This window comes from Rhinoderma darwinii, chromosome 3, assembly GCF_050947455.1.
Source record: "Rhinoderma darwinii isolate aRhiDar2 chromosome 3, aRhiDar2.hap1, whole genome shotgun sequence".
Taxonomy (NCBI): Eukaryota; Metazoa; Chordata; class Amphibia; order Anura; family Rhinodermatidae; genus Rhinoderma; species Rhinoderma darwinii.
In genome coordinates this window covers 5,839,382-5,864,753 of record NC_134689.1, presented here as the reverse complement: position 1 = coordinate 5,864,753, position 25,372 = coordinate 5,839,382, and the positions used below count along the sequence as shown (strand labels likewise).

Genomic DNA, 25,372 nt, shown 5'->3' with positions numbered 1-25,372 from the left:
TTCAGTATTATTACTCCTCCGTATGTACATTATACAGCGTTCTCCCACGTCACCCTCCTTCCACTTTGTCTTTCAGTATTATTACTCCTCCATATGTACATTATACAGCGTTCTCCCATGTCACCCTCCTTCCACTTTGTCTTTCAGTATTATTACTCCTCCGTATGTACATTATACAGCATTCTCCCACGTCACCCTCCTTCCACTTTGTCTTTCAGTATTAATACTCCTCCATATGTACAATATACAGCGTTCTCCCACATCACCCTCCTTCCACTTTGTCTTTCAGTATTATTACTGCTCCATATGTACATTATACAGCGTTCTCCCATGTCACCCTCCTTCCACTTTGTCTTTCAGTATTATTACTCCTCCGTATGTACATTATACAGCATTCTCCCACGTCACCCTCCTTCCACTTTGTCTTTCAGTATTATTACTGCTCCATATGTACAATATACAGCGTTCTCCCACATCACCCTCCTTCCACTTTGTCTTTCAGTATTAATACTCCTCCATATGTACAATATACAGCGTTCTCCCACATCACCCTCCTTCCACTTTGTCTTTCAGTATTATTACTGCTCCATATGTACATTATACAGCGTTCTCCCATGTCACCCTCCTTCCACTTTGTCTTTCAGTATTAATACTCCTCCATATGTACAATATACAGCGTTCTCCCACATCACCATCCTTCCACTTTGTCTTTCAGTATTAATACTCCTCCATATGTACAATATACAGCGTTCTCCCACATCACCCTCCTTCCACTTTGTCTTTCAGTATTATTACTGCTCCATATGTACATTATACAGCGTTCTCCCATGTCACCCTCCTTCCACTTTGTCTTTCAGTATTATTACTGCTCCATATGTACATTATACAGCGTTCTCCCATGTCACCCTCCTTCCACTTTGTCTTTCAGTATTAATACTCCTCCATATGTACAATATACAGCGTTCTCCCACGTCACCCTCCTTCCACTTTGTCTTTCAGTATTATTACTGCTCCATATGTACATTATACAGCGTTCTCCCATGTCACCCTCCTTCCACTTTGTCTTTCAGTATTATTACTGCTCCATATGTACATTATACAGCGTTCTCCCATGTCACCCTCCTTCCACTTTGTCTTTCAGTATTATTACTCCTCCGTATGTACATTATACAGCGTTCTCCCACGTCACCCTCCTTCCACTTTGTCTTTCAGTATTATTACTGCTCCATATGTACATTATACAGCATTGTCCCACATCACCCTCCTTCCGCTTTGTCTTCCAGCATCTTTATCCCCCCCATCACATGTACAGTTTTCCTATATGTCTCCCCCTGCTCTTTCTTTTCCAGTGCTGTTGGGTGCTTCACTCGTTCAGTACATTAAGATTTCACAATGAGCTGAATCTCAGAAATGCCGTAGAGCTGTCCAAGAAGAGTCTCCTGGAGGACAAGGAGCTGCCGGTGAAAGTCGAGGCCGCCATCTCCATTCAGATGTTAATCAGCAACCAAAGCGCTGGTAGGTGCTACCATTGTGGAGAATCGGGCATAATATGGGCCCTGTGAAGTCCGGTCCTCACATCCTGATTCCTGACGTATAGAGCAGCTGCTGACTGCCTGCAGAAAACCCCGACCAATGTGTCCGACCTCCCTGTATCCCACAGCTAAAGAATACATAAGGCCCTACATCCGGCCCGTCATGCAAGAACTCCTACACATCGTCCGAGAGACCGAAAACGACGACCTCACCGGTGTCATTCAGAAGATGATCTGCGAGTACAGCCAGGAGGTGGCGCCCATCGCGGTGGACATGACCAGGCACCTGGTAACTGGGGAGCAGGGCTTCTTATTATAAATGAAGTCAATATGGGCTTATAAAACCCATACTGATAGAATGCTACACACAGCTGAGGGTTTGTTACAATTGTATCCAACCTAGACAATACTCTGTGTGGTAACTATATCCGCAGCGCAAATATCTCTCCTTTTTGGATAGTTTGCTACAATGTATCAGTGCAGGTAAAATGTATCAACCTGGGATCTAAACCACTTAAAGAATTTTCTAGACTGGATACTATTGTCACAAACCTTCAGCTGTGAGAAGTACTAGGTCTGTACAAGTTTTCAGCCTCTGGATGTAAATTAGAATGTTCCCATTCACTGACAACAAGCAGAGATCTTGAAAATGGTGACGAATGAAGCAGGACGAGCCCTTAACACTAGCAATAGATACTATATTTTTTTTCGGGATCTTGACAATTCTTATGGGATCTACCAACAAGTTAATGTTTACAGGAATCCCCCGACAGATCACCGAGGTCTCTCACTAGGGGAAGCAAAGAAATGACCGGTCGCATTTAAGCCTGTCTGACCCTATTGTTTCCCACAAAGATAAGCGGTGTCATTGGTTTCTGGTAGCTGCTTATCCCATCTCGCTATTGAAATAATATGCCCAAGCTGCACATGATGATTGATGGGCGAGTCGTCATGTCCAGTTTGTTGTCTTTTAAAGGCGGAGATTTTTGTGAAAGTTCTGCAGAGCGATGAATATGACGAAGTAGAAGACAAGACTGTGATGGCGATGGGAATCCTGCACACGATTGATCTCGTCTTGACGGCTGTAGAGGATCACAAAGAGGTAAGTGTCCACATGAATCCCATGGAGTGTTCACACGTCGCGGCTTTTGCTAAATTATCCAAACAGTTTTTATCTTACTTTATTTTTTTACAGGTGAAGCAGCAACTGGAGGGAATTTGTCTGCAAATTGTGGGCCTCGTGCTCCAGAAACACATTATAGGTATTATTTCTAGATAAAGACTCTGAACTGGTCACAAACTATTTCTTATGATAATAGGATTCAAAACGCATACATATATATATATTACATAATATAATTATACCCCAGAGCTGCACTCACTATTCTGCTGGTGGAGTCACTGTGTACAAACATTACATTACTTATCCTGTACTGATCCTGAGTTATATCCTATATTATACTCCAGAGCTGCACTCACTATTCTGCTGGTGGAGTCACTGTGTACATACATTACATTACTTATCCTGTACTGATCCTGAGTTACATCCTGTATTATACTCCAGAGCTACACTCACTATTCTGCTGGTGGAATCACTGTGTACATACATTACATTACTTATCCTGTACTGATCCTGAGTTACATCCTGTATTATACTCCAGAGCTGCACTCACTATTCTGCTGGTGGAGTCACTGTGTACGTACATTACATTACTTATCCTGTACTGATCCTGAGTTATATCCTGTATTATACTCCAGAGCTGCACTCTCTATTCTGCAGGAGGAGTCACTGTGTACATACATTACATTACTTATCCTGTACTGATCCTTAGTTACATCCTGTATTATACTCCAGAGCTGCAGTCACTATTCTGCTGGTGGAGTCACTGTGTACATACATTACATTACTTATCCTGTACTGATCCTGAGTTATATCCTGTGTTATACTCCAGAGCTGCACTCTCTATTCTGCAGGAGGAGTCACTGTGTACATACATTACATTACTTATCCTGTACTGATCCTGAGTTATATCCTGTATTATATTCCAGAGCTGCACTCACTATTCTGCTGGTGGAGTCACTGTGTACATACATTACATTACTTATCCTGTAATGATCCTGAGTTATATCCTGTATTATACTCCAGAGCTGCACTCACTATTCTGCAGGAGGAGTCACTGTGTACATACATTACATTACTTATCCTGTACTGATCCTGAGTTATATCCTGTATTATACTCCAGAGCTGCACTCACTATTCTGCTGGTGGAGTCACTGTGTACATACATTACATTACTTATCCTGTACTGATCCTGAGTTATATCCTGTATTATACTCCAGAGCTGCACTCACTATTCTGCTGGTGGAATCACTGTGTACATACATTACATTACTTATCCTGTACTGATCCTGAGTTATATCCTGTGTTTATACTCCAGAGCTGCACTCACTATTCTGCAGGAGGAGTCACTGTGTACATACATTACATTACTTATCCTGTACTGATCCTGAGTTACATCCTGTATTATACTCCAGAGCTACACTCACTATTCTGCTGGTGGAATCACTTTGTACATACATTACATTACTTATCCTGTACTGATCCTGAGTTACATCCTGTATTATACTCCAGAGCTGCACTCACTATTCTGCTGGTGGAGTCACTGTGTACGTACATTACATTACTTATCCTGTACTGATCCTGAGTTATATCCTGTATTATACTCCAGAGCTGCACTCTCTATTCTGCAGGAGGAGTCACTGTGTACATACATTACATTACTTATCCTGTACTGATCCTTAGTTACATCCTGTATTATACTCCAGAGCTGCAGTCACTATTCTGCTGGTGGAGTCACTGTGTACATACATTACATTACTTATCCTGTACTGATCCTGAGTTATATCCTGTGTTATACTCCAGAGCTGCACTCTCTATTCTGCAGGAGGAGTCACTGTGTACATACATTACATTACTTATCCTGTACTGATCCTGAGTTATATCCTGTATTATACTCCAGAGCTGCACTCACTATTCTGCTGGTGGAGTCACTGTGTACATACATTACATTACTTATCCTGTAATGATCCTGAGTTATATCCTGTATTATACTCCAGAGCTGCACTCACTATTCTGCTGGTGGAGTCACTGTGTACATACATTACATTACTTATCCTGTACTGATCCTGAGTTACATCCTGTATTATACTCCAGAGCTGCACTCACTATTCTGCTGGTGGAGTCACTGTGTACATACATTACTTATCCTGTACTGATCCTGAGTTATATCCTGTATTATACTCCAGAGCTGCACTCACTATTCTGCTGGTTGAGTCACAGTGTACATACATTACATTACTTATCCTGTACTGATCCTGAGTTATATCCTGTATTATACTCCAGAGCTGCACTCACTATTCTGCAGGTGGAGTCACTGTGTACATACATTACTTATCCTGTACTGATCCTGAGTTACATCCTGTATTATACTCCAGAGCTGCACTCACTATTCTGCTGGTGGAGTCACTGTGTACATACATTATATTACTTATCCTGTATTATACTCCAGAGCTGCACTCTGTTCTATTGTATCATCAGTAAGTTCCTTTTCCTCGGCAGAGTTCTATGAGGAGATCCTGTCTTTGGCTAACAGCCTCACCAATCAGACCATTTCACCACAAATGTGGCAGCTCCTCGGGATCCTGTTTGAGGTCTTTCAGAGGGATTGCTATGAGTATTTTACAGGTTCGGAGTCTCATTAACCTCATTACGTGTCTTGTGAGTGTCCCGGCCTTTCAGCTTTTGGCTCTTGAGATTTCTGAGTGGACTCGAGTGGAGCCGCTGAGTTAATTGTAATTATTTTTGCTGCTGATCTTATTTCTTTGTTTCAGATATGATGCCGCTGCTGCATAACTACATTACTGTGGACACAGAGACCCTACTGTCCAACCCCAAGCACCTGGAGATTATTTACACCATGTGTAAGAAGGTAAGGAGGTGACACAGGGGCGGCCATACATATCCAACACTAATGGTCCGTGAGGGGTCCGCCCCATCCTGGACCCTCCGTGCACCTGTAGTAGGTCACATACAACACCTTGGGTAAAGGTCCTGCCTCTAGATAAAGGGTTCTCACTAACTCTGCAGCCTGTCACCTCCTACAGACACCCAGCTAATCCGTTGTGTGGCCATAGCACTAAAGATGGTTGACTCCGACTGATAGGATTCTGCCGGACCGTGTAACCTGACATCAACATTGTTTAATTTAGATAGACCATTTCCATACACCCTATTAGGGGATTCTGAGGAAATATCGAGGGGTCCTCTGTTCAGGGTCCTCAATTATTGGTCAGAGTGGGGAGCGGTTATAAAGATAGTCTCTCCCTGGAGGACCTGTCCTGTATTACACAGACCACACATTGATAGGAATGGACACTGTGTAATACTTAATGTCTCCTGTGGTGGTGCTGTAGGGAAACTGAAGACTTACTGCCAGGTGTCCCCACAGATTAAAGCTGATCGATGGGGTTTCCAGCAGGGGGACACTTTGTGATCAGATTATTGTCAAGGGACTCTTCTCACAAGTAGGGATTGTCCAAATTGTATCGGTATTCGCCCTTTTACCCCCCCCCCCCCTCTCGTTGTCATCTGATGTGTTATTTTGTCAAAAATCGCCCATTCACTGAATGCAATCCCGTTGCCGTGAATGGGAGAGTCCGCCTACCGAGGAAAATCACCGCAGCCCCTTCGTTCTAGTGATTGTTGGGGGTTCGTGACCCAGATGACAGTGACATGTCGGAACAGGTCCATGATGACTTCCGGTTGCGGTAAAATAGCGCATTCGAATCCCACCATGTTGAAAATCCTTGCGATTGTCACGTGACTTTTCCCTCCAATGAGAAACAATGAGGTTGCATGACTTGGGATATACCATCAATATCTGATCAAGGGGGTCCGACTTCTGGCACCCCTGCAGATCAGCTGGATGAAGGGGCCTCGGCACATGCTGGAGAACTGCGTCCCCTACATTCTTTACCCAGACACAGCGCCGTACATTTGGCTGTGGTTGTGCCTGGTACTGCAGCTCAGTCCCATTCAAGTTACTCTTAGTCCTCGGTAATTGTGTCTTCCCCAGGTGCTGATGGGAGAAGCTGGTGAAGATGCTGAGTGTCATGCGGCCAAGCTTCTGGAGGTCATCGTCCTGCAGTGTAAAGGAAGAGGGATCGATCAGGTAACTTGGAGCAGAACACGAAACACCCGCTTGTTTTGTTTTTTTCTAGAATTGGCGCCATTGTTTCCCATAGAGTGTTTGGTATTGCAGCTCCCCCATATTCAAGTGAATGGGGCTGATCTGTAATACCAGACACAGCCAAACACAAAACCCAGGGACCTATAGGGATCCCTAGAAATGCAGTAGTACCCACTAAATGGCTTACAAGGACCAAAATAGCCCCTTTCTGGTCTCTCGTATACATAAGTGACGCCACCCTGTAGACTCATTCCAGACACGTGTTGTGAATGAGTCTATGGGGTGTAACTCGAGTCCTGACTTACAGGGTTAGCTTTGAGGTGTGCTATTCCCATGCACGCTGCTCTTCTTTAGAGGGTCCGTTTAGTTGATCGGGCCTTGTCGCAATTTAAAGGGCCCTGTCCTAGTGACAGATACTCAGAAGACTATATCAACATGGTCAAAAGGTGACGCTGAAATTACGAACTGCGATATGTTTCCATTTCTTTCTTCAGTGTATCCCGCTCTTCGTAGAAGCCGTGCTGGAGCGCTTAACGCGAGGAGTTAAATCCAGCGAGCTACGGACGATGTGTCTTCAGGTGGTCATCGCTGCCCTGTACTATAATCCGGCTCTACTCATGAACACCCTGGAACAGATCCGATTCCCCCACAGCTCCGAACCCATCACCGCGCAGTTCATCAATCAGTGGGTGAACGACACGGACTGCTTCCTCGGGCAAGTACTTCATCATGTGTAGCCTTTGATTGGACGACATTGCTTCATGTCATTTAGGGTATGTGGACAGTAAGTGGTCGCGGCCTCTACTCTGCAGACCACCATTGGGCCAGACGTGCTCAAGTCATGGAGGTTGATCTATAGGGAACACATAATCTGGTTTACAGCGAATGACTGTGCACATACACCCACAGTCTGTTAGGAGGCACAGGGAATGGAGTGACGCAATACCACAGAGTCAGACTACAAAACGTTTATTTGTAGTCTGTAACCATGGAGACACATACCTCTGCATAGGAGCTGTATACACAAAATGGAATTTAAGACTAAAGCAATAAAAAAAGTGGTTGAACAAGTATACATAGGTTTGAACTCCATGTTTCTTGTAGATACACTTGTATAGCTGGTTTGTGGGTGTGACCTTGCGCCCATTACTAAAGAGTGCTTAAAGGCTGTGGCTATTTTGCAGTGAAATTTATTTTCTTTTTTTGTTCATTTGCTTCCTAAATGCAAAATCTAAGCAACTTTCCAAATAGTCGTCGTTTCAAAATGCCCTACCATTTTGCTGCCTGTGTGTCTTCTGTACATAGCTGGTTGTCCTGCTGCTTCTGACATAGATCTGACAACACACTGCTCCTGACAATGCCTGACCTCATCGGCTCGATCTGCTCTCCCCCTCCCTCCTCTGTGTTAGAGACAGCAGCATGGATGTGGAGGGAAGGAGGTTGTACAGATCAGGATGTAGAGAGGGGGAAAGCATCCAAGTCTTCAGGGAGGGAAGACCACACAGGCTGTCAGTATCAGAGTGAAGATATGGAGGAAAGCACACACTGCCGTCTGCAGGGGGAGAGCAGTGTACAAAGGGAGACAAGCACCCACGGCAGGGGGAATCGCACACTCCTCAGGATCAGTGTCTGTCAGCACAGGGGAGAATTGATCCCTCATAGACAGTAGAAGGAGAAAGCAGTGCAGGGATGAAGCTGTGCAGATACATGAGAGCTAGTGAAGGCAGCAGCATCCTGGACAGACAGACCGCACATCCAACATGTATTACTGGGAGGGACACGTCCACATAAGAGAAGTCCGATACTAGGAGCAGGTTGTAAGCTGAATATCAGGGGGCTGAAAATGAATGAAGGAATGAAGATTACATGGGGAAGTTAGTGCAACGTAACCACTAACATAATGTAGATAAAAAAAGATTTCGGTCCATGTCAAAGGTGTCCATCGCCTTTTAAAGGGGATGTCTCATGAACATCCCCCTTCCCACCTCTGTGACCAGTACCCCACCTGATCCCATATATGCACGTGACCCTCACCACTGCAGTCTATAGGTGCCAGCAACTCCCCTAGATTTCAATAGAGTGTTCCCCATCGATTTGTGACCACCTCTTTATGACTGGATAGGGTCGCAGTCCTGAGCGGGGAGGATGGGGGTTAAGGAGGCCCTTGGGCATGTGCGCCCTGTGGCCCCCCTATAAATACTAGGATTAGTGTTTGGCTATATCCCTGTGACGGTAGTGACGGCCGTTCCTTCTGACTCCCTGACTAATAATGCCACACACTAGAGAGATGTGGACTGATCTGTGACTTCTGAGCTGTGTTTACCCGCAGGCTACATGACCGGAAGATGTGTGTAATCGGCCTCAGCATCCTCATGGAGCTCCCGAGCAGACCCCCCGCGGTGAACGCTGTGGCCTCCGTTATTGTGCCTTCCATTCTTCTCCTGTTCCTCGGACTGCTCCAAGTGTGCGCTCACCGCGACCATCCAGACAGGCGGACGGCTCCCCACGCCGCCAAAACCGAAACTGAGGAAAGCGGTAAATGTGCATCAATAGGCGGACCCATAAAGTAACCATGATTATCAATTGGACCAATTATCATTGTGTTACCGAGACTTTTGGTTCCAACCAAACATTTGTTCGGGGGCGTAAAGTGTCCCGTGTGTTTTTTTTTGATTGATCAATCGTTCTCCTGCAGGGAATTTGGGTTCGTTCCTGATGTCCTGCAGGTGTTTGCAGAGTGCAGTTTATGGCAGCCTGTATTTTGTCAGTGCCTAGCTTAGAGAGGGTGTCATGATGCATTCTGGGGGTATGGAGGAGGTCCCCAATTTGGGATCCCCCCATCATCAAAGTGCACTACACAGTCGGCCTATGGATTTCTCCATAATATTCGCTCAACTCGTTGTCCAAACCGGGCGCCTATAAAGTAAAAACCCCTAATTTTCCATCTGCACGTCCCTGCGGTCCCTTGTAGGTATCTGAAAAGTAAAATATCCGGCAGAATGTTTCTGGGCCGTTGCATAGCAACAATCTAACAATTCACCGGGTGACCACCACAAGTCTTCTTAGTCTTTCGTGTTCTCCTGTAGTCCCTGAATCTCCTCCAGGCTGCTTCCTGTAAACGATTGCCAACCGATCATCTCCACCCCCTCCATGTAGTAGGTCGGAACCTGCACACTGCCTGTGACCCGCTGCATGCTGCTGCACACTGCCTGTGACCCGCTGCATGCTGCTGCACACTGCCTGTGACCCGCTGCATGCTGCTGCACACTGCCTGTGACCCGCTGCATGCTGCTGCACACTGCCTGTGACCCGCTGCATGCTGCTGCACACTGCCTGTGACCTGCTGCATGCTGCTGTACAGCCTGCAGCCTCTGCAATAATAGAGCGCGGTTCTGACACTAGCATTATAATAGGGATTTGGACACGTTGTAGCTGTAAACCATATAGTTATATCGATGTTCCATTTAGAGGAGATCCCCAGCGACGAGGAGGAATCCAGCAGCCAGGCCATGCAGGAGAATGCTGGGGAGGACGAAGAGGAGGATGAAGATGAAGACTGGGACGATGAAGCCTTAGAGGAGACGGCACTGGAAGCGTTCAGCACCCCCCTAGACTGTCAGGAGGCCCTGGATGAGTATCAGTTCTTTACAGACGTCTTGCTGGGTGAGTCCCTGCGTTACGTCCCTGCGTTACGTCCCTGCGTTACGTCCCTGCGTTGCCTGCATCATGCAGACTCTGACCCCGGTATCACCCACAGGTGTGTTAACGCAATCATGGGCCAAAATATATTAGACTGAAATTTGTATTGGATGTGTCAAGCGATCGCCGCCCTCCAGTGATTTTATCCAGTTTCCAAATCATAGGTGATCGATATAGATCTGAGAGAAAAGATGACACGAGACCGCGCTCGTATGCTCAAAATCCTTCTCTGATCTTTATTTATCCAAACAAGTATATAAGTATAATGACAGGAAAGGTGTCGGCTTTGATTTCAGCCAATCATCTCCAATATGATAATGACTCTGATTCAGCCAATGAGAATATTTCAATGCATTATAATAATTCTTCACACCCCCCCCCCAGGTTCATACAAGTTAAAGGGAATGTGTTGCCAGAAAAACATGTTTTTTTTTTAAAAATTAAACATTTAGTGTGTGGGTGATTAAACATTGTTCAAATTTTTTTTATTTTTTTCGCGAGTCAGGAAATATTATAAATTTTTTCTAATTTATAATACTACCCATTTTTGGTCACTAGATGGAGCTAGTTCCCAAAATTGCAGCATTGCAACATTGGGTTAAAAGCCCTCGCTCTAGTGAGCTCTCAGCATCCCCCCCTCCTTTATCCTGGCTAGTGCCGGGATAAACGAGGGGTTTGAACGGTGTAACCTCCTATGCTGTGTGTCGCCATTTTTTGAGCTAACACACAGTGTAGTAGGTTTACATACAGTAGTAAACACACACAAACACGAACATACATTGAAATCTCTTACCTGCTCCTGCCGCCGCAGCTCCCTCCGGCCCGTCCGCTCCCTTTGCTGCCGCTGTTCCATGTGCACAAGTCGGGAAGCCGCGACCGGAAGTAGTAATATTACTGTCCGGCCGCGACTTCCGGTCCACAGGAAAATGGCGCCGGACGGCGCCAATTTCGAATAGGACTGTGTGGGAGCGGCGCATGCGCAGTTCCCACACAGACGCCGTACACGGCAGTCAATGGGACGGGAGCCGTTCGCAGTCCCTATGGGACTGTGGCTGCCGTATTCCATGTCTGTGTGTGTCGTTAATCGACACACACAGAAATGGAACAAAAAATGGCAGCCCCCATAGGGAAGAAAAAGTGTAAAAATAAGAAACAGTAAAACACAAACACACAAATGAAAATAAACGTTTATATTAAGGCACTAACATCTTTAACATATAAAAAAATTATTTGTGACGACACTGTTCCTTTAATGTGTCTCTACTTATCTCACTAGAGAATGGAGACTGCAGATAAGATGGCACAACATTAAATCCTTTAACCAGAGCCCTTCCTCAAGGCTGACCCCCTCCCTCATGGTAAACAATGTCATTGTCCCAAAGACAATTGATCTGCTCCTCACAAGAGTAATAAAACATTCAAGAACACATAACATAGAATTGCTTCAGGACATCTGCTGACATATTACTTTTTACTTATTAATCTCAAGATGGCTCCTTTAGGCCAAAAGATGGATTCCAATGATCCAAAATCGACGCCTACCATACAAGATGGAGTCCATGCAAAATGTTATCTTTTAAACATATTCTAATCACTTTCACAGGTGTACAGAGCAGAGACCCGGCCTGGTATCACTCTCTGACAGCGACGCTCAGCAACGACCAGAAGAAACAGCTGCAGGAGATCTACACGTTGTCAGAGCAGAGAAGGAGCGCAGCCGGTGAGTGACGCGCGGTGACCATGACCGGATGAATTTCCTGCGGCGTCTCCTTGTTACCCATAGAAATGTAAAGAGCAACGAGGCCAATATTTCTCATGACATTGAGCGCCACAGGCAGCAGTTCTCAGACAGGAACTTTAAACAAGGACGTCTGTAAGATGCGCATGGAGCGTTCCTTTAAAGGGAAGGTGTCATGATTGTTTTTATTTTTATTTATTTTTTTATTATATTGCTTTTAATATAATAACAAAAATTTTATTTCATTGTGTTCTCATTTTTTACTTTTTAATGTATTTTTACTTTTACTTCTCTATGGAGGCTGCCATTTTTTTTTTCATCTCGGTATGTGTCGATTAACGACCCATACAGAGATGGAATACGGCACAAACAACCCCATAGACAATGCGAACGGGAGCCGTTCCATTCTCGGCAGCGTACGCCGTTCCCACACAGACCAAAACTAAGCTCGTTCGTAGAGCGAAATCTAGTGCCATTTTCATGTGGCCCGGAAGCCGCTGCCGGACAGTAAGAGGACGACCTCCGGCCGCGGCTTCCGGCCATATGTTCAAGGAAGCAAAGGCGCAAGGAATAGGAGCGTAGATCAGCGGAGGCGGCAGGAGCAGGTAATTTATGTTCGTGTTATACTGTCTGCTGAGCCCTGTATCTAATCCTCCTACACTGTTCATTCGCTCAGAAAATGGCGGCACACAGTGTAGTAGGTTTGAAAATTCAAACCCCTCCTTCTCCTGGCACTGGCCAGGATAAAGGAGGGGGGATTGTGTGAGGACACTAGAGAGAGTGTATACCCCAAATTTGCAAGATATAGCAAGGAGGTTGCTTTTCCACATTGACCATGCTGCAATTTTGGAATTGCTCCCTCTAGTGGCCAGCACATGGAAATGTTATAAATTAGAATCTAATTTATAATATTTCCTGACTTGTGAAAATTTTTTTTACAATTAAAACAATGTGTAATCATTTAAATAATAATTGTTTAACTTTTTTTTTTTTTTGTGTCACATTCCCTTTAACTGGTGTATGGGGTGCTGTATTACCTCTGCCTTAAAAGCAGCTCAGTACTCTCTAATTGGCAGAGAGCCAATGATGGTAGGATGGCTGAAGCACCCCAAAATCCCGATACAAGGGGCTGCACACCCGCTGGCTCACGCCTCTAAGGTCATCTTATAGACGTTCATGTTTAAAGGGCCACCAATTCATGATACCTCATAAATCTGACCTTTCACTAACAGCTCAGCTGAGATCCTGTAGAGTGCTGCAATGCATGCTGGGGGGGACACATCACACTACTGTAGGGTGCTTGGTGTACACACTACATCTCCCACAATGCAGCACAGCGGAGCATGCTCTGAAGAAGCGGAGAGCAGTAGTGTCCGGCAGCCTGAGACATTTGTATCCAGTCTAGACAATCCTCTGTGAGGGAAGCAGTCTGGATACAACATATCAGTCCATAGTCCAGACTGTCAGGCTCACAGAGAAGTGTCTAGACTGGATGCAATTGTAACAAACCCTCAGCTGTGAGAAGTATTAGGTCTGTAGGGGATTTCAGCTACGAGAATAGTCCCATTCACATTGTAAGGTGACTTGGTATGGGATACGCTGATGCTAATGATCTTATATCTCCCCCCTTAGCGTCACGGAAGCTTGAACAGCAGCTGTCAACGCAAACCGTCTGCGCTGCCCATGTTGTAGGCCAGTGAATCGGGACGTTGCAAAGGACTCTGGGACGTCTATATTTACATATTTTGTAAAGTTCATTGACCTTGCAGGGGATGGACACGGCAGTGGACCTATGACACGAGGAGATTACCTGCCACGCTCCGGACTATGCGTTTGTAGTTCTAAAGAACTGGGGGGAGGGGGTTCAGGGTTGGGTAACTGTGCCACAGACCAATTGTCGGGATAATGCTGGAATCTCGGCTTTTACGGTCTTTACCCTTTTACTCGTTACTCGTGTTTGCCACTGAGCTGTGACGGACTGAAACACTGCAACTCTGGCTCTTGATAACTCCTGTGCTGCTGGCCCCGCCCCCGAGGAGCAGGAGAATGGACTGCATGACGAGTCTTTCAGGTCTATGACAGAATGTCTATCCTGAATTACTGATGTAACGCTGAAGGCCAGCCTTTTCCATCTTCGACTTTAAAGAAATGTGTTTATTTGCAGCACAAACCCTACGCCCTGCAGATCTGGGTCATACCGGCCTTAAAAATAAAAAAAATTAACAAAAATATACACTGTGTAGTAATATAATAGTCATAAAGCACTCCTCTGATCCAGAAGATGATGAGCAGTGGAATACAGGGACATACAGAAAATTTTATTGGGGGGGTTCGTGGACGTCTTGGGCACTTGCCTGCATTATTTAGTGTCCTCTATAATACCCATTGTCAGGTATGGGCAGGGCCAGCCACAAACTCCTTATCTGAGACCCCGTGTAGTGTCCTGCTGGCCACGTCATACAGAAGCCAGCTACTTGCCCCTCCATGTTCCCGAGCCGCTCTCCACTAGGAGGAAGTCGCATATGATCGGCCAATCCGGCACCTCCGATATAAACGTACTCTTCTGCCCTACAGAAGGGATCAAACTGATCACATCGGAAGTAAACGTCGCCAAATCCAGGACTGTCCTACTTATGGGGCAATGATGTCTTCCATCTCCCATACGCCCCTGATGGAGTCCTCATACCTGGGACCGCAATGTTTTATCTTACAATTTTAGAAAAAAAATATATTATTTTTTAATTTACCGTAATTTTTTTTTTAAATAGAATTTAGCATTTTTAAATTTGCATTTTTTTTATTTTTATATTTTAATAAACTAATGTATGTCCTTATAATTGTCAAACACATTTCAATATTAAGAGTACTGAGAATGTCTAGGGTGGAAGCCCAATGACCCCCTCTCTCCTCTAGGTGGACCTCTCCACTGAAGTCTATAGGAAACATCCTATCCAGCAACCCCCTAGGGCCCCCCATGCACACGGCCGTAGTTGTCATCCGTAATTCCGGATCCGGAAATTGCAGACCCATTCATTTCTACAGGCCACGGACACCTATCGGGTTACTTACGGATATGTGTCCGGACCGCGGGAATGATCCGCGTAATATAGAACTTGTCTTATTCCTGTCCGCAATTGCAGACGACAAGACTATGGGCGCTTCCGCAATTGCAGACGACAAGACTATGGGCGCTTCCGCAATTGCGGACGGCTGCGGCTGTGCATCCGTATTTGCGGACGGTAAAAACCCTTGTGGTCGCGTGTTTTTTACGGACATTTTTGGAGCTATTTCTCTATTGACCCCATGAAAAACGGCTCGAGAAGTAACATGCACTTATTTTTTACTGGGCGTTTTTTTTACGCGCCATTTTTAAAAACAGCCGCGTAAAAAAACGCCCCGTAGGAACGGAACGCCGTTTTTCCCACTAAAATCAATGGGCAGATGTTTGGAAACGTTCAGCCTCCGTATTTTCATCCGTTTTTCAGGGCGTTTGCGGCTGAAAATAAGCAGTGTGAACATACCCTTAGGCTTCAAAAGAGAGAGCCACGGACCTGAGTGACCTCCTCTTTCCAGCTGGATAGGATGCTGAATGGCCATTGGGAGATCTCTGTGAAAACAGGGAAGTGGGGGTCCCAGATATGAGCAAATAGTGCCACACATTGAAACCGCCATTACGGCGCCATGCAATTGGGCGTGATCACGTCCGCCTGAGTGTAATGAGGGCGCTTGGTACTCAAATTAGTCTGCACCTGCCGCCTACAAAACACCTGGTGGGTGGTGAAGTCCAGGGCAAAATGCCCCACGTGCCCTCCCTATAATCCAGCCTGTCCTTGCTTCACACTTTTGGGACAGGACTGTCTCCACAACGCGGGAACACACGCCCTAGCCGCGTTCACCAAATGGCGAACTACCGAGCGTCTATACGTAGACGGAGGGACCTCACACAGATGGAGCAGGAAAAGGCCCGGGGATCGTGGGAGGGGGAAATCTGTACATTTCGAGGAAATGCGCCACACCTCAGACCAGAAGTCAGCCAGGAGTGTGCAGTCCCAAAAAATATGCATGATTGTACCCACATGGTCCCCACATCTCCAGCATAGTGGCGAGGCCGCCGGGATCATTGCATGCAATCTGGAAGGCCCCCTATACCAACGGGACAGAATCTTGAACCCGGCCTCCTGAAATCTGCTGGCCATAGAGGATTTATGCGTCATGGTGAACAGGCGCTCCTTTTGTTCAGGGGTAAACGTCACGCCCAAGTCCCTCTCCCAGCTAAGCAGGTAAGAAGGTGGGGGCAGATTGGAGGGTGAGATCAAGAGAGTATAAAGTCTGGACAACGAGTGACTGATCGTGCCCGTGCCTGTACACAGGAGTTCAAACGGGGAGCAATCTCGCGTTTGCGCCGTTGGATGTTCTAATGACGCCAGGAAGTGTCGCAACTGGGTAACCTGCCACGCCGAGAAAGGGACCGGGTCCGACAAAGACTGTAGTTGAGCGCTCGACATCCACCTCCCATCCTGCAAAAAGTGTACAGCCCGTCCCTTACCTGCCCTCAACCAAAGCTGAAAGGGGCCACTGTCCAGTCCCGGTGGAAAAGCAGGATTGCCCAAAATCGATGGCTGCTTTCTAAACAGCGCCACATCTGTCCACAGGTTGTTTGTGGAATTGCAGTTTCGAAAAAGATGCACCCCCAACGACCGGTCTGGCGCGGTTTTGTCAATAGAGCCGCCATGTTTTTCTAATCCTTGACCCCCCCCTTTGATTTGTGTTTCGCAGAGGGTCCGCATGGATCGTTTGCACATTGGAGGACTTTATCTAATTGACATATAATGAAGGTTGATCGTGATCAATCATTACCTCAAACCAGAAAAGCTGCTGCGCTCTTGGTTTTCACAAGGTCCTGTAACCAGCTGCTCGGAGAGATTACAATGTGTATTTGTGAGAGTATAAAACCAGGGTCCTGCGGGATAGGACCCGGGACGCTTCTACCAGGGAACCTTCTTCTAGCAACAATGGAGCGGTATTTTTTCCTACTGGCCTTGATCGGCTTCTGCAGTGGACAGTCGCGACTCGGTGGGAACATAGCGCCTCTCACTTTACGTTGTGTTGCAAAGTGATATTCTGTTTTGTATGTTATGAAATAGGAGCTTATTGTGAATATCAATCAAAGAACATTTGATCCCAGAGCACTGGTCCCTCTGCCTGAGGTGCAGGGAGGGTTCACCTACTTCTTTTGTGCCGGCCGCTGTATGGGATGAACACATTCTATGGAAGAAATGCCTGTAAATCTCTCAACCTGTGGTCCTTACTCAAAACTCAGGGGCCCAAACTTTGTTATCCCAGGATCAAATTGTATTATTATTTTTATATATTTTTATTATTCTTTTTATAGATTTTTACGAATATTATTTTTATTTTATTATTATATGTTTTTACTATTGTTATTTTTATAGATTTTTTTACTATTAATATTATTTGTAAATATTTTAATTTTTTATATAATTTTACTATTATTTTTTAATATATTTGTACTATTTTTATTTTTAGATGTTTTTATTATTTTTATATAATATTATTATTATTTTTTTTTATTTATTTATTATTATTATTATTATTATTATTATTAGAGATGAGTGAATCAGTGAAAATTCACCACATTTCGTTGTGCGGATTTTCTATTCCAGAACCGTATAAACCAATGGAGGCTGAATTGCCGGAATAAAGATCTACCAGAATTTACGTCTGCGTTAAGCGTCTCCTGCCAGACAATGTGGCAAATGCAGCTCCATAATAGAAAATTTGCGCAACAGCGAGAAGCCGACAATATATAATTTGACTAATTTGCTACTCTCTATTACTAGTAGCACTTTTTTTTTAAATATTGTGTTATTATTTATATTTTTGTTTCTTTTTTTACTATTAGTTGTAATATATTTCCATTATTATTAACCTTTTATTCTTATTCATATTTTTATTGTTGTATTTGCGTTATAATTTTTCTTATAAATGTTATTGATATTTGTTCTTTTTTGTTATTACATTTTTAGTATTTGTTATTGTTTTTTACTATTATTATTATTTGTTGCTGTTTTTTATGATTCATTTTGTTACTATTTTATTTTCATAATTTTATTGTTATTTCTAGTTTTACTGTTACTGAGTCTCGTCCTCAGGCTCCTACAATCTGGACAGTTCCGTGTCGGTTTCGGGCATATCCTCCGGGGCTTACATGGCCAACCAGTTCCATGTCTCCCATTCCGGCAGAGTTGTGGGAGCTGCGATGTTTGCAGGAGGTAATGGGGGGTTCACGGCGACGCGGCGAGTCTCGTATCATGTGCGTCATTTTTAACAGTGTAGAACATGACACCGTCTATTTCCAATATGTTTGCGTTTTTACGCGACCCTTCCCGTCGCCTGTCTACACCACAGCCCTGAACTGTATACACCATGACCGGCCCGTTCATCTTTTCTTGCAGGTCCTTATTACTGCGCCATTGGGAACATGTTGACCGCAACCGGCGCTTGTATGAAATATCCTTCCAGTATCAGCGTTATGGCCCTAAAAGTCTATACCCAGACCTGCGCCAATACAGGGTTAATAGATCCTTTGTCAAATCTGGCGCGTGGTCGAGTGTTTATCTTCTCTGGAACTAAAGACTCTGTCGTGGTTCAGGGTGAGATACAAACCCATAATCTCAGCCGGGGTATCTAAGCCTATCACGTGTGATGCTGTCTGCTGAGCGTGTATCTAAGCTTACCACGTGCGATACTGACGGCTGAATCGCTGTATGTAAGCCTATCATGTGTGATACGATCTGCTGAGCTGTGTATCTAATCCTATTGTGTGTGTGTGATACCGTCTGCTGAGCTGCGTATGTAATCCCATCATGTGTGGTACTGTGCTGAGCTGTGTATCTAATCCTATGGTGTGTGTGATACTGTGCTGAGCTGTGTATCTAATCCTATGGTGTGTGATACGATCTGCTGAGCTGCATATCTAATCCCATCATGTGTGGTACTGTCTGCAGAGCTGTGTATCTAATCCTTTCATGTGTGGTACTGTCTGCTGAGTGGTGTATCTAATCCCATCATGTGTGGTACTGTCTGCTGAGCTGTGTATCTCATGCTATCATGTGTGGTACTGTCTGCTGAGCTGATGTATCTAATCCTATCATGTGTGATACTGTCTGCTGAGCTGTGTATCTAATCCTTTTATGTGTGATACTGTCTGCTGAGCCGTGTATCTAATCCTATCATGTGTGATACTGTCTGCTGATCAGGTGTATCTAATCCTATCATGTGTGATACTGTCTCCTGAGCCTCTGTATCTAATCCTATCATGTGTGAAACTTTCTGTTGAGCTGTGTATCTAATCCTATCATGTGTGATACTGTCTGCTGAGCCGTGTATCTAATCCTATCATGTGTGATACTGTCTGCTGAGCCACTGTATCTAATCCTATTATGTGTGATACGGTCTGCTGAGCCGTGTATCTAATCCTATCATGTGTGATACTGTCTGCTGAGCTGTGTATCTAATCCTATCATGTGTGATACTGTCTGCTGAGCTGTGTATCTAATCCTATTATGTGTGAAACTTTGTGTTGAGAACACAATGGATTAATTTGTGTCATTACTGCAGTTTTTTTTCATTTTATTCTTTGCTTTTTTTGTATTTTAGGTGTATCCCAAAAACTGCAGGAGTTTTACGCCTCATATTTAACTTCTGGAGCGATTAAAACCGTATTTAATGTTGCGGCAGAGCACAGTATGGTGAGTTGAGCTTCTTCACAATCTGCATATAACATTGAGCTACTTTCCATATACTTTGCTTCACTTAATCTTAATTTATATCTTATACTCCAGTCCCATCCAGAGCTGTGTTCAAAATGTTGCTGACTGCCCTTGAAAAGGCTCTGCGGTGTTCCCTTATTGGCAGCCATGTGATCTCACAGCATAGATTTATTGTAACTTTCACCTGAACCTCCACAGCACTGAGTGCTCCAGTAACCAGCAGGTTTCAGAATAAAGCTTTAGATGTGACTGGAGTATAACATTAGATGAGTAGAAGAAAAGCCAAGTATTTGCATAGTAGTGTTCAAAAGTGGAGTTTTCCATAAACTTTACAGTCCTGTTTTTATTACTCCATTGAATCACATGATTTTTAAGTCTCCGCCCATGAGGAGCAATGAAAGATTCTAATTGGTTAATCAGTGATACATGTGCTTAAATCAATGACGTATCTTTTTATAGCCCACTGACAGCTACGGCGGAGCCTGCGGAACATTAAACAATGATTATATTAACAACTGCAACTATAACGGGGCCTATGAGGCCCTGAACCACATCTACGGGGGTCTGCAGGTAAGAGCTACGAGGGAGGGGAGATGCTGGAATTGTTTTACACATTTAACGAAAGCGCTGGGGTTCAATTTTATTTTATTGTTTTTTTGTTTTTTTTTCAGAAACCAAGCAGCAGCGCAGGACAATCTGGACAGGTACGATTCTTTGGATTTAAAGGGGAACTCCACCCTCAATCCTTAATTCCTCTATTGTTTTTCTAAGCTGACATTTCAAAGTTTATTCAGACATTTCGGAAGCCAAACCGCAAAAAGGGCGGGGTACAAAATGTTGTCAAATGGTGCCTTGAAAGGGGGTGTGGCTTACAAATGCAGGTGGGCAAGCGATCTCAGATCGCTGGCTCGTCGAGGATGTGGCTGCGAGAAATACAAAACATGGCAGAGCTGCCGGGAAATTAATACAAGTCTGCGGACTATTGATTTCTCCTGTGGTCCGCTAGAGCCAAGAGCCTGTTTGATATGGGTTCATTTTCAAGATCTCTGTTTGCTGTCAGTGAACAGAACCTTCATTGTTTTTATCCAGAGGATGTCAGTTGAACACTATTCGCACAGGTTGTCAGCCTCTCTGGATGTAAACTATGAATGTTCCCATTCACTGACAGCAAGCGGAGACGGAAAAAGTATTAGTATGTTATCCGCTGCTACGGAGCAAGTGAAGAGCAACTGATAGAATATCAATTTGGTTTGAGAGGAAGCTGGATCACAACCCCTATCGGAGCTATAATGACGGCCATATTGGTTGTCACTCCGCTATCCCAGGAACATACACAACTAATAGCTGAATAGAATTTGTAACTTTTTTTTTTTTTTTAAAGGGGAAGTGCTACTTAAAAGACGATCCAGCTCAAGTTCGTGACTCTATTTTCTGTTTTATTCTCAGCTGATTTTTTTTGACCAATCGGAATACTTCAATTTGGCCCCTGCTGTTACTTACGGGATGGATACAGCGGGATACGTTTATGTTCCCACAGCTTGTGCCAATGGAGCGAGTAAGTGCTGTGGTCAGATAACGCATTAAATTAAAGGGACAGTGACCCTAAAAGTAAAGGGATTCTGAAAATTCCATTGTTGAATAAAAAAAAATCGCTGTAATTTACTGAGACTTTTACAACCCTCGTGTGATATTCATTGCAGGGTGCAGACTCCATATTGCGTTCCACGGCTGTCTCCAGGGCAGGTAATAATACCCTCTCTATGCGCAGAACCTCTTGGGAATGGGGGTGGGGCGTGCACAAAGAGATACGACCGGTTTAGCTTTTAATTAAAGACTCTGGGTTGCCATGGTAACACCAATAGACTTCTGTGCATGGACTTCCTGTCATGTGACCTTTTCTCTTAAGAGCACCTTCACAAATGGAGGTCACATGACAGGAAGTCCCTGCACAGTTAGTTACATGGCTGCGTCCACAAGTTTAAGAAGAGGAAAAATTGGAGAGCCCCTTTAAGTTGACACCAAGTCGTATCAACGTTACCCTAATATAACCAGTATTCTGATATTGGGGGGGAGGGCACTATTTCTTAAAGGGGCAGACACCCCAAAAAAATTTGTCCCTCTGGAAGACTTGTCCTACTTACTGATTAACTGTTGAGATCCCAGCGTATAATTGAGATGGTTGAGAAAAAATTACAAGAAGTTCTAAACCAATCAAAACCGGCGGCCATTCTCTGGTCACTTCATCCGGAGCTCTCTTGACTCTCTTCCTTTGTTTCGCAGGGAAAAAGTGGGCGACAAGTTTGCCAGATATGCCGGATACAACCAGGTGGCCGATCTCAATAACTTTATCATCCTGTACCCTCAAGCCAGAACCATCATGACCAACCCCAATGGATGCTGGGACTGGTAATTACAATTTATGCGGAACGTTCGCTTTATCACAAGGACTTTACAGGGCGTGGAGCCGCTTTGGGATGTTTCATCTAATGGTTTGGGGGAAGGGTAAGTGGCCCTAAGGTTTATTATCCCCTCCATCCCTGTGTCCCCCTTCTGGAGAGCCAAACTTAGACTTTGCTGTCCAAGGACCCCCCAGGGTTCAATCAAGACAGACACCAGGAGGGGTCACCATAAGATTCAGTGAGGTGGAGGTCACTTGTCCTTGCCCCTTGAGGATCTTCTGGCTCACCATTTTCTTCTTAGTTCGCTTCTGTCTCCTCCATTTTTGTTGTATTTCTTTTCACTTTTCTTCTTCTCTGTCTTTTGTGTTTTTGTTTCTACTTTGTCTTCTTCTTTTTTCATTTTTTTCCACTCTTCCTCTTTCTTGTCTTAGTCTCTGTCTCCTCCATTTTCATCTTTTTTTCTTCTTAACGGTCATCTTCTTTTGTCTTTTCCATCTCCTTTCTTTCTTTCTCTTTTTTCTTTTCTCCTTCTCATGACGTCATCGTCCTCCTCATCGTTGCCTTCATCTGTCTCTCACCTTTTTTGTCTCTGCCTCCTTGTTGTTGTTTTTTTTTCGCTTTCCTTCTTTTCTTTCCTTCTTTTCTTTTCTTTTCCTTCTTTCTTTTCTGCTTTCTTTTCTTTCCTTCTTTCTTTTCTGCTTTCTTTTCTTGTCCTTTTCCTTCTTTCTTTTCTTTTCCTTCTTTCTTTTCTGCTTTCTTTTCTTGTCCTTCTTTTCCTTCTTTCTTTTCTTTTCCTTCTTTCTTTTCTTTTCTTTTCCTTCTTTCTTTTCTTTTCCTTCTTTTCTTTCCTTCTTTTCTTTCCTTCTTCCTCCTTTTCCATATTTTTATTTTATTATTACTGCATTTCTGAACTCTTTTCATTTAACATATCACATAGAGTCTAGAGCAGGAGTCAGCAACCTACTACACGCCAGCTGTTGTAAAACTACGACTCCCAGCATGCCCTGACAGTCCAACGCTTTATTATTCCTGTCAAGTCTCTCAGGGCATGCTGGGAGTTATAGTTTCACAACAGCTGGCGGTTGCTGGCCCCTGCTCTAGAGATCGGTACAATCTTGGTACCCGTCTTACGGAAGTTGCTGGTGTTGGAGCTGAGAATGAATCATTACTAAAATCCTTTACGCCTTTTTTCAGGTGGGGATACACGGGTCTGGCCTACGGTAAGATGACTTCTCACTATTTTTTGGTATTTAAACAAGATGCAATGTAAAAATCAATTTACCAAAATTTTTTAGTTCTGATCATAGGGGCTCATTTTTGATTGGCATGGTTTGGCGCGTCCTCCTGCCCTACACATGCCAACTTCACCAAGGTATTCTCTCGGGACACGACCTCAATAGTTGGAGGGACTTCCATGAGAATACTTAGACCAGTCAAGACCTTACTAACCCCGATACACAATGGCAGGAAGAAGCGCCGTTCCGGGGGTGTCCCAGCGACCTCGAGAGGATTGTACAGCGAATACTAAACACCCCCCCATGACATAAGCTTGTCCCGGATCAATATATCATCACTTTATCTAAAGCCCAAAGCTTAGTCCTATTAAGCTGCACAGCTCTTGGATTATAATGCCTTGGCGCCAGTTATATCACTCCTACAATCAAACTTATTTGAAAGATCTGATCCCCCTCTGGGTTAAATTTTTTTGGTTTGGAGTAAAATTGAGAATATTTTAGCTAATAATTGTAGCCATATGAGTATGTTAAATAATTGATCTACGTTTTTCAGCTACCAAGAACTCCTTCCAGGTGAGCGGGGTGCAGAGAATGATGCTGAGATCTATGGGGCAATACTAAGGGATCCCCGGAGGAAGAAGACCACTGACTATGATCCAACCGTGACGTCTACGTGTAATATGTCTATAAGGATTCTGTACTTGCCCTTTAAAGCTACTTTAAAAAATATATTAGGGAATCGCTTAAATATCAATTCCTCAATAATAGGATCCTTCTGTTTAGGACTCGTAAGTTGACCCTGCTGAAGGGGATTTCATCTTCCCCGTTGTAAAATAGTTTTATAGAGTTGATAATAAAATTTGTAACCTGTTTTTGTCATTTCATTTGTTTTCTTTGTTCTCTGTGTACAATTAATACTGTAATATTGTTATTCAATGCATATTCCTAATCCCGACCCGTTCTATGACTGCATTGTAGCATTTATTTATCTCCAGTATAAACACCAAACCACAATAAAATAATCAAACACGGATTAATCTGAGTTAATTCTGAAATAAATGAAACAACAAGAGGTTCTCAAAAATGTCACCGTAGTGGATGAGATCATTAAAATAAAGAAACTGATCTATTGTATCTTCATCAGGACCAATGGTCAGGTTTGTGTTGAGCAATACGTAACAAATTGCAGTACACTTTTTGACCACAGAAGGCAATAAAGAACATTTTAATTTACTGCCTGTATGTTTATACCCCACATTATATTCTTCTACATGGGGGGCGGTATTATAGTCGTGTTATACTTGTATATAGGGGCAGTATTATAGTAGTTATATTCTTGTATATAGGAGCAGTATTATAGTCGTTATATACTTGTATATAGGAGCAGTATTATAGTAGTTATATTCTTGTATATAGGAGCAGTATTATAGTAGTTATATTCTTGTATATAGGGGGCAGTATTATAGTAGTTATATTCTTGTATATAGGAGCAGTATTATAGTAGTTATATTCTTGTGTATAGGAGCAGTATTATAGTAGTTATATTTTTGTATATAGGGGGCAGTATTATAGTAGTTATATTCTTGTATATAGGGGGCAGTATTATAGTAGTTATATTCTTGTATATAGGGGGCAGTATTATAGTAGTTATATTCTTGTATATAGGGGGCAGTATTATAGTAGTTATATTCTTGTATATAGGGGGCAGTATTATAGTAGTTATATTC

General features: G+C 43.8%; 1 protein-coding gene across 2 annotated transcripts in view; it reads left to right on the top strand.

Moving 5' to 3' along the window:
* IPO8 (importin 8) overlaps positions 1-24,637 on the top strand; it is a 47,469-nt gene extending 22,832 nt beyond the window's left edge. The window contains exons 14-34 of one of the 2 annotated variants that reach the window (XM_075855756.1): positions 1,350-1,515; positions 1,661-1,821; positions 2,509-2,634; positions 2,728-2,794; positions 5,152-5,277; positions 5,424-5,521; positions 6,668-6,763; positions 7,276-7,496; positions 9,111-9,316; positions 10,250-10,444; positions 12,084-12,200; positions 18,392-18,511; positions 18,695-18,892; positions 19,899-19,990; positions 20,471-20,581; positions 20,683-20,715; positions 21,458-21,566; positions 21,712-21,754; positions 22,292-22,417; positions 23,605-23,630; positions 24,199-24,637. In XM_075855756.1, the coding sequence (XP_075711871.1) occupies positions 1,350-1,515; positions 1,661-1,821; positions 2,509-2,634; positions 2,728-2,794; positions 5,152-5,277; positions 5,424-5,521; positions 6,668-6,763; positions 7,276-7,496; positions 9,111-9,316; positions 10,250-10,444; positions 12,084-12,200; positions 18,392-18,511; positions 18,695-18,892; positions 19,899-19,990; positions 20,471-20,581; positions 20,683-20,715; positions 21,458-21,566; positions 21,712-21,754; positions 22,292-22,417; positions 23,605-23,630; positions 24,199-24,266 (2,505 nt within the window). In that variant the 3' untranslated portion in view covers positions 24,267-24,637. Of the gene's footprint in view, positions 1-1,349; positions 1,516-1,660; positions 1,822-2,508; positions 2,635-2,727; positions 2,795-5,151; positions 5,278-5,423; positions 5,522-6,667; positions 6,764-7,275; positions 7,497-9,110; positions 9,317-10,249; positions 10,445-12,083; positions 12,201-13,850; positions 14,924-18,391; positions 18,512-18,694; positions 18,893-19,898; positions 19,991-20,470; positions 20,582-20,682; positions 20,716-21,457; positions 21,567-21,711; positions 21,755-22,291; positions 22,418-23,604; positions 23,631-24,198 lie in introns of those variants that run through there. The other variant, XM_075855757.1, reaches the window with a different exon arrangement.
* The last annotated feature ends 735 nt before the right edge of the window (positions 24,638-25,372 follow it).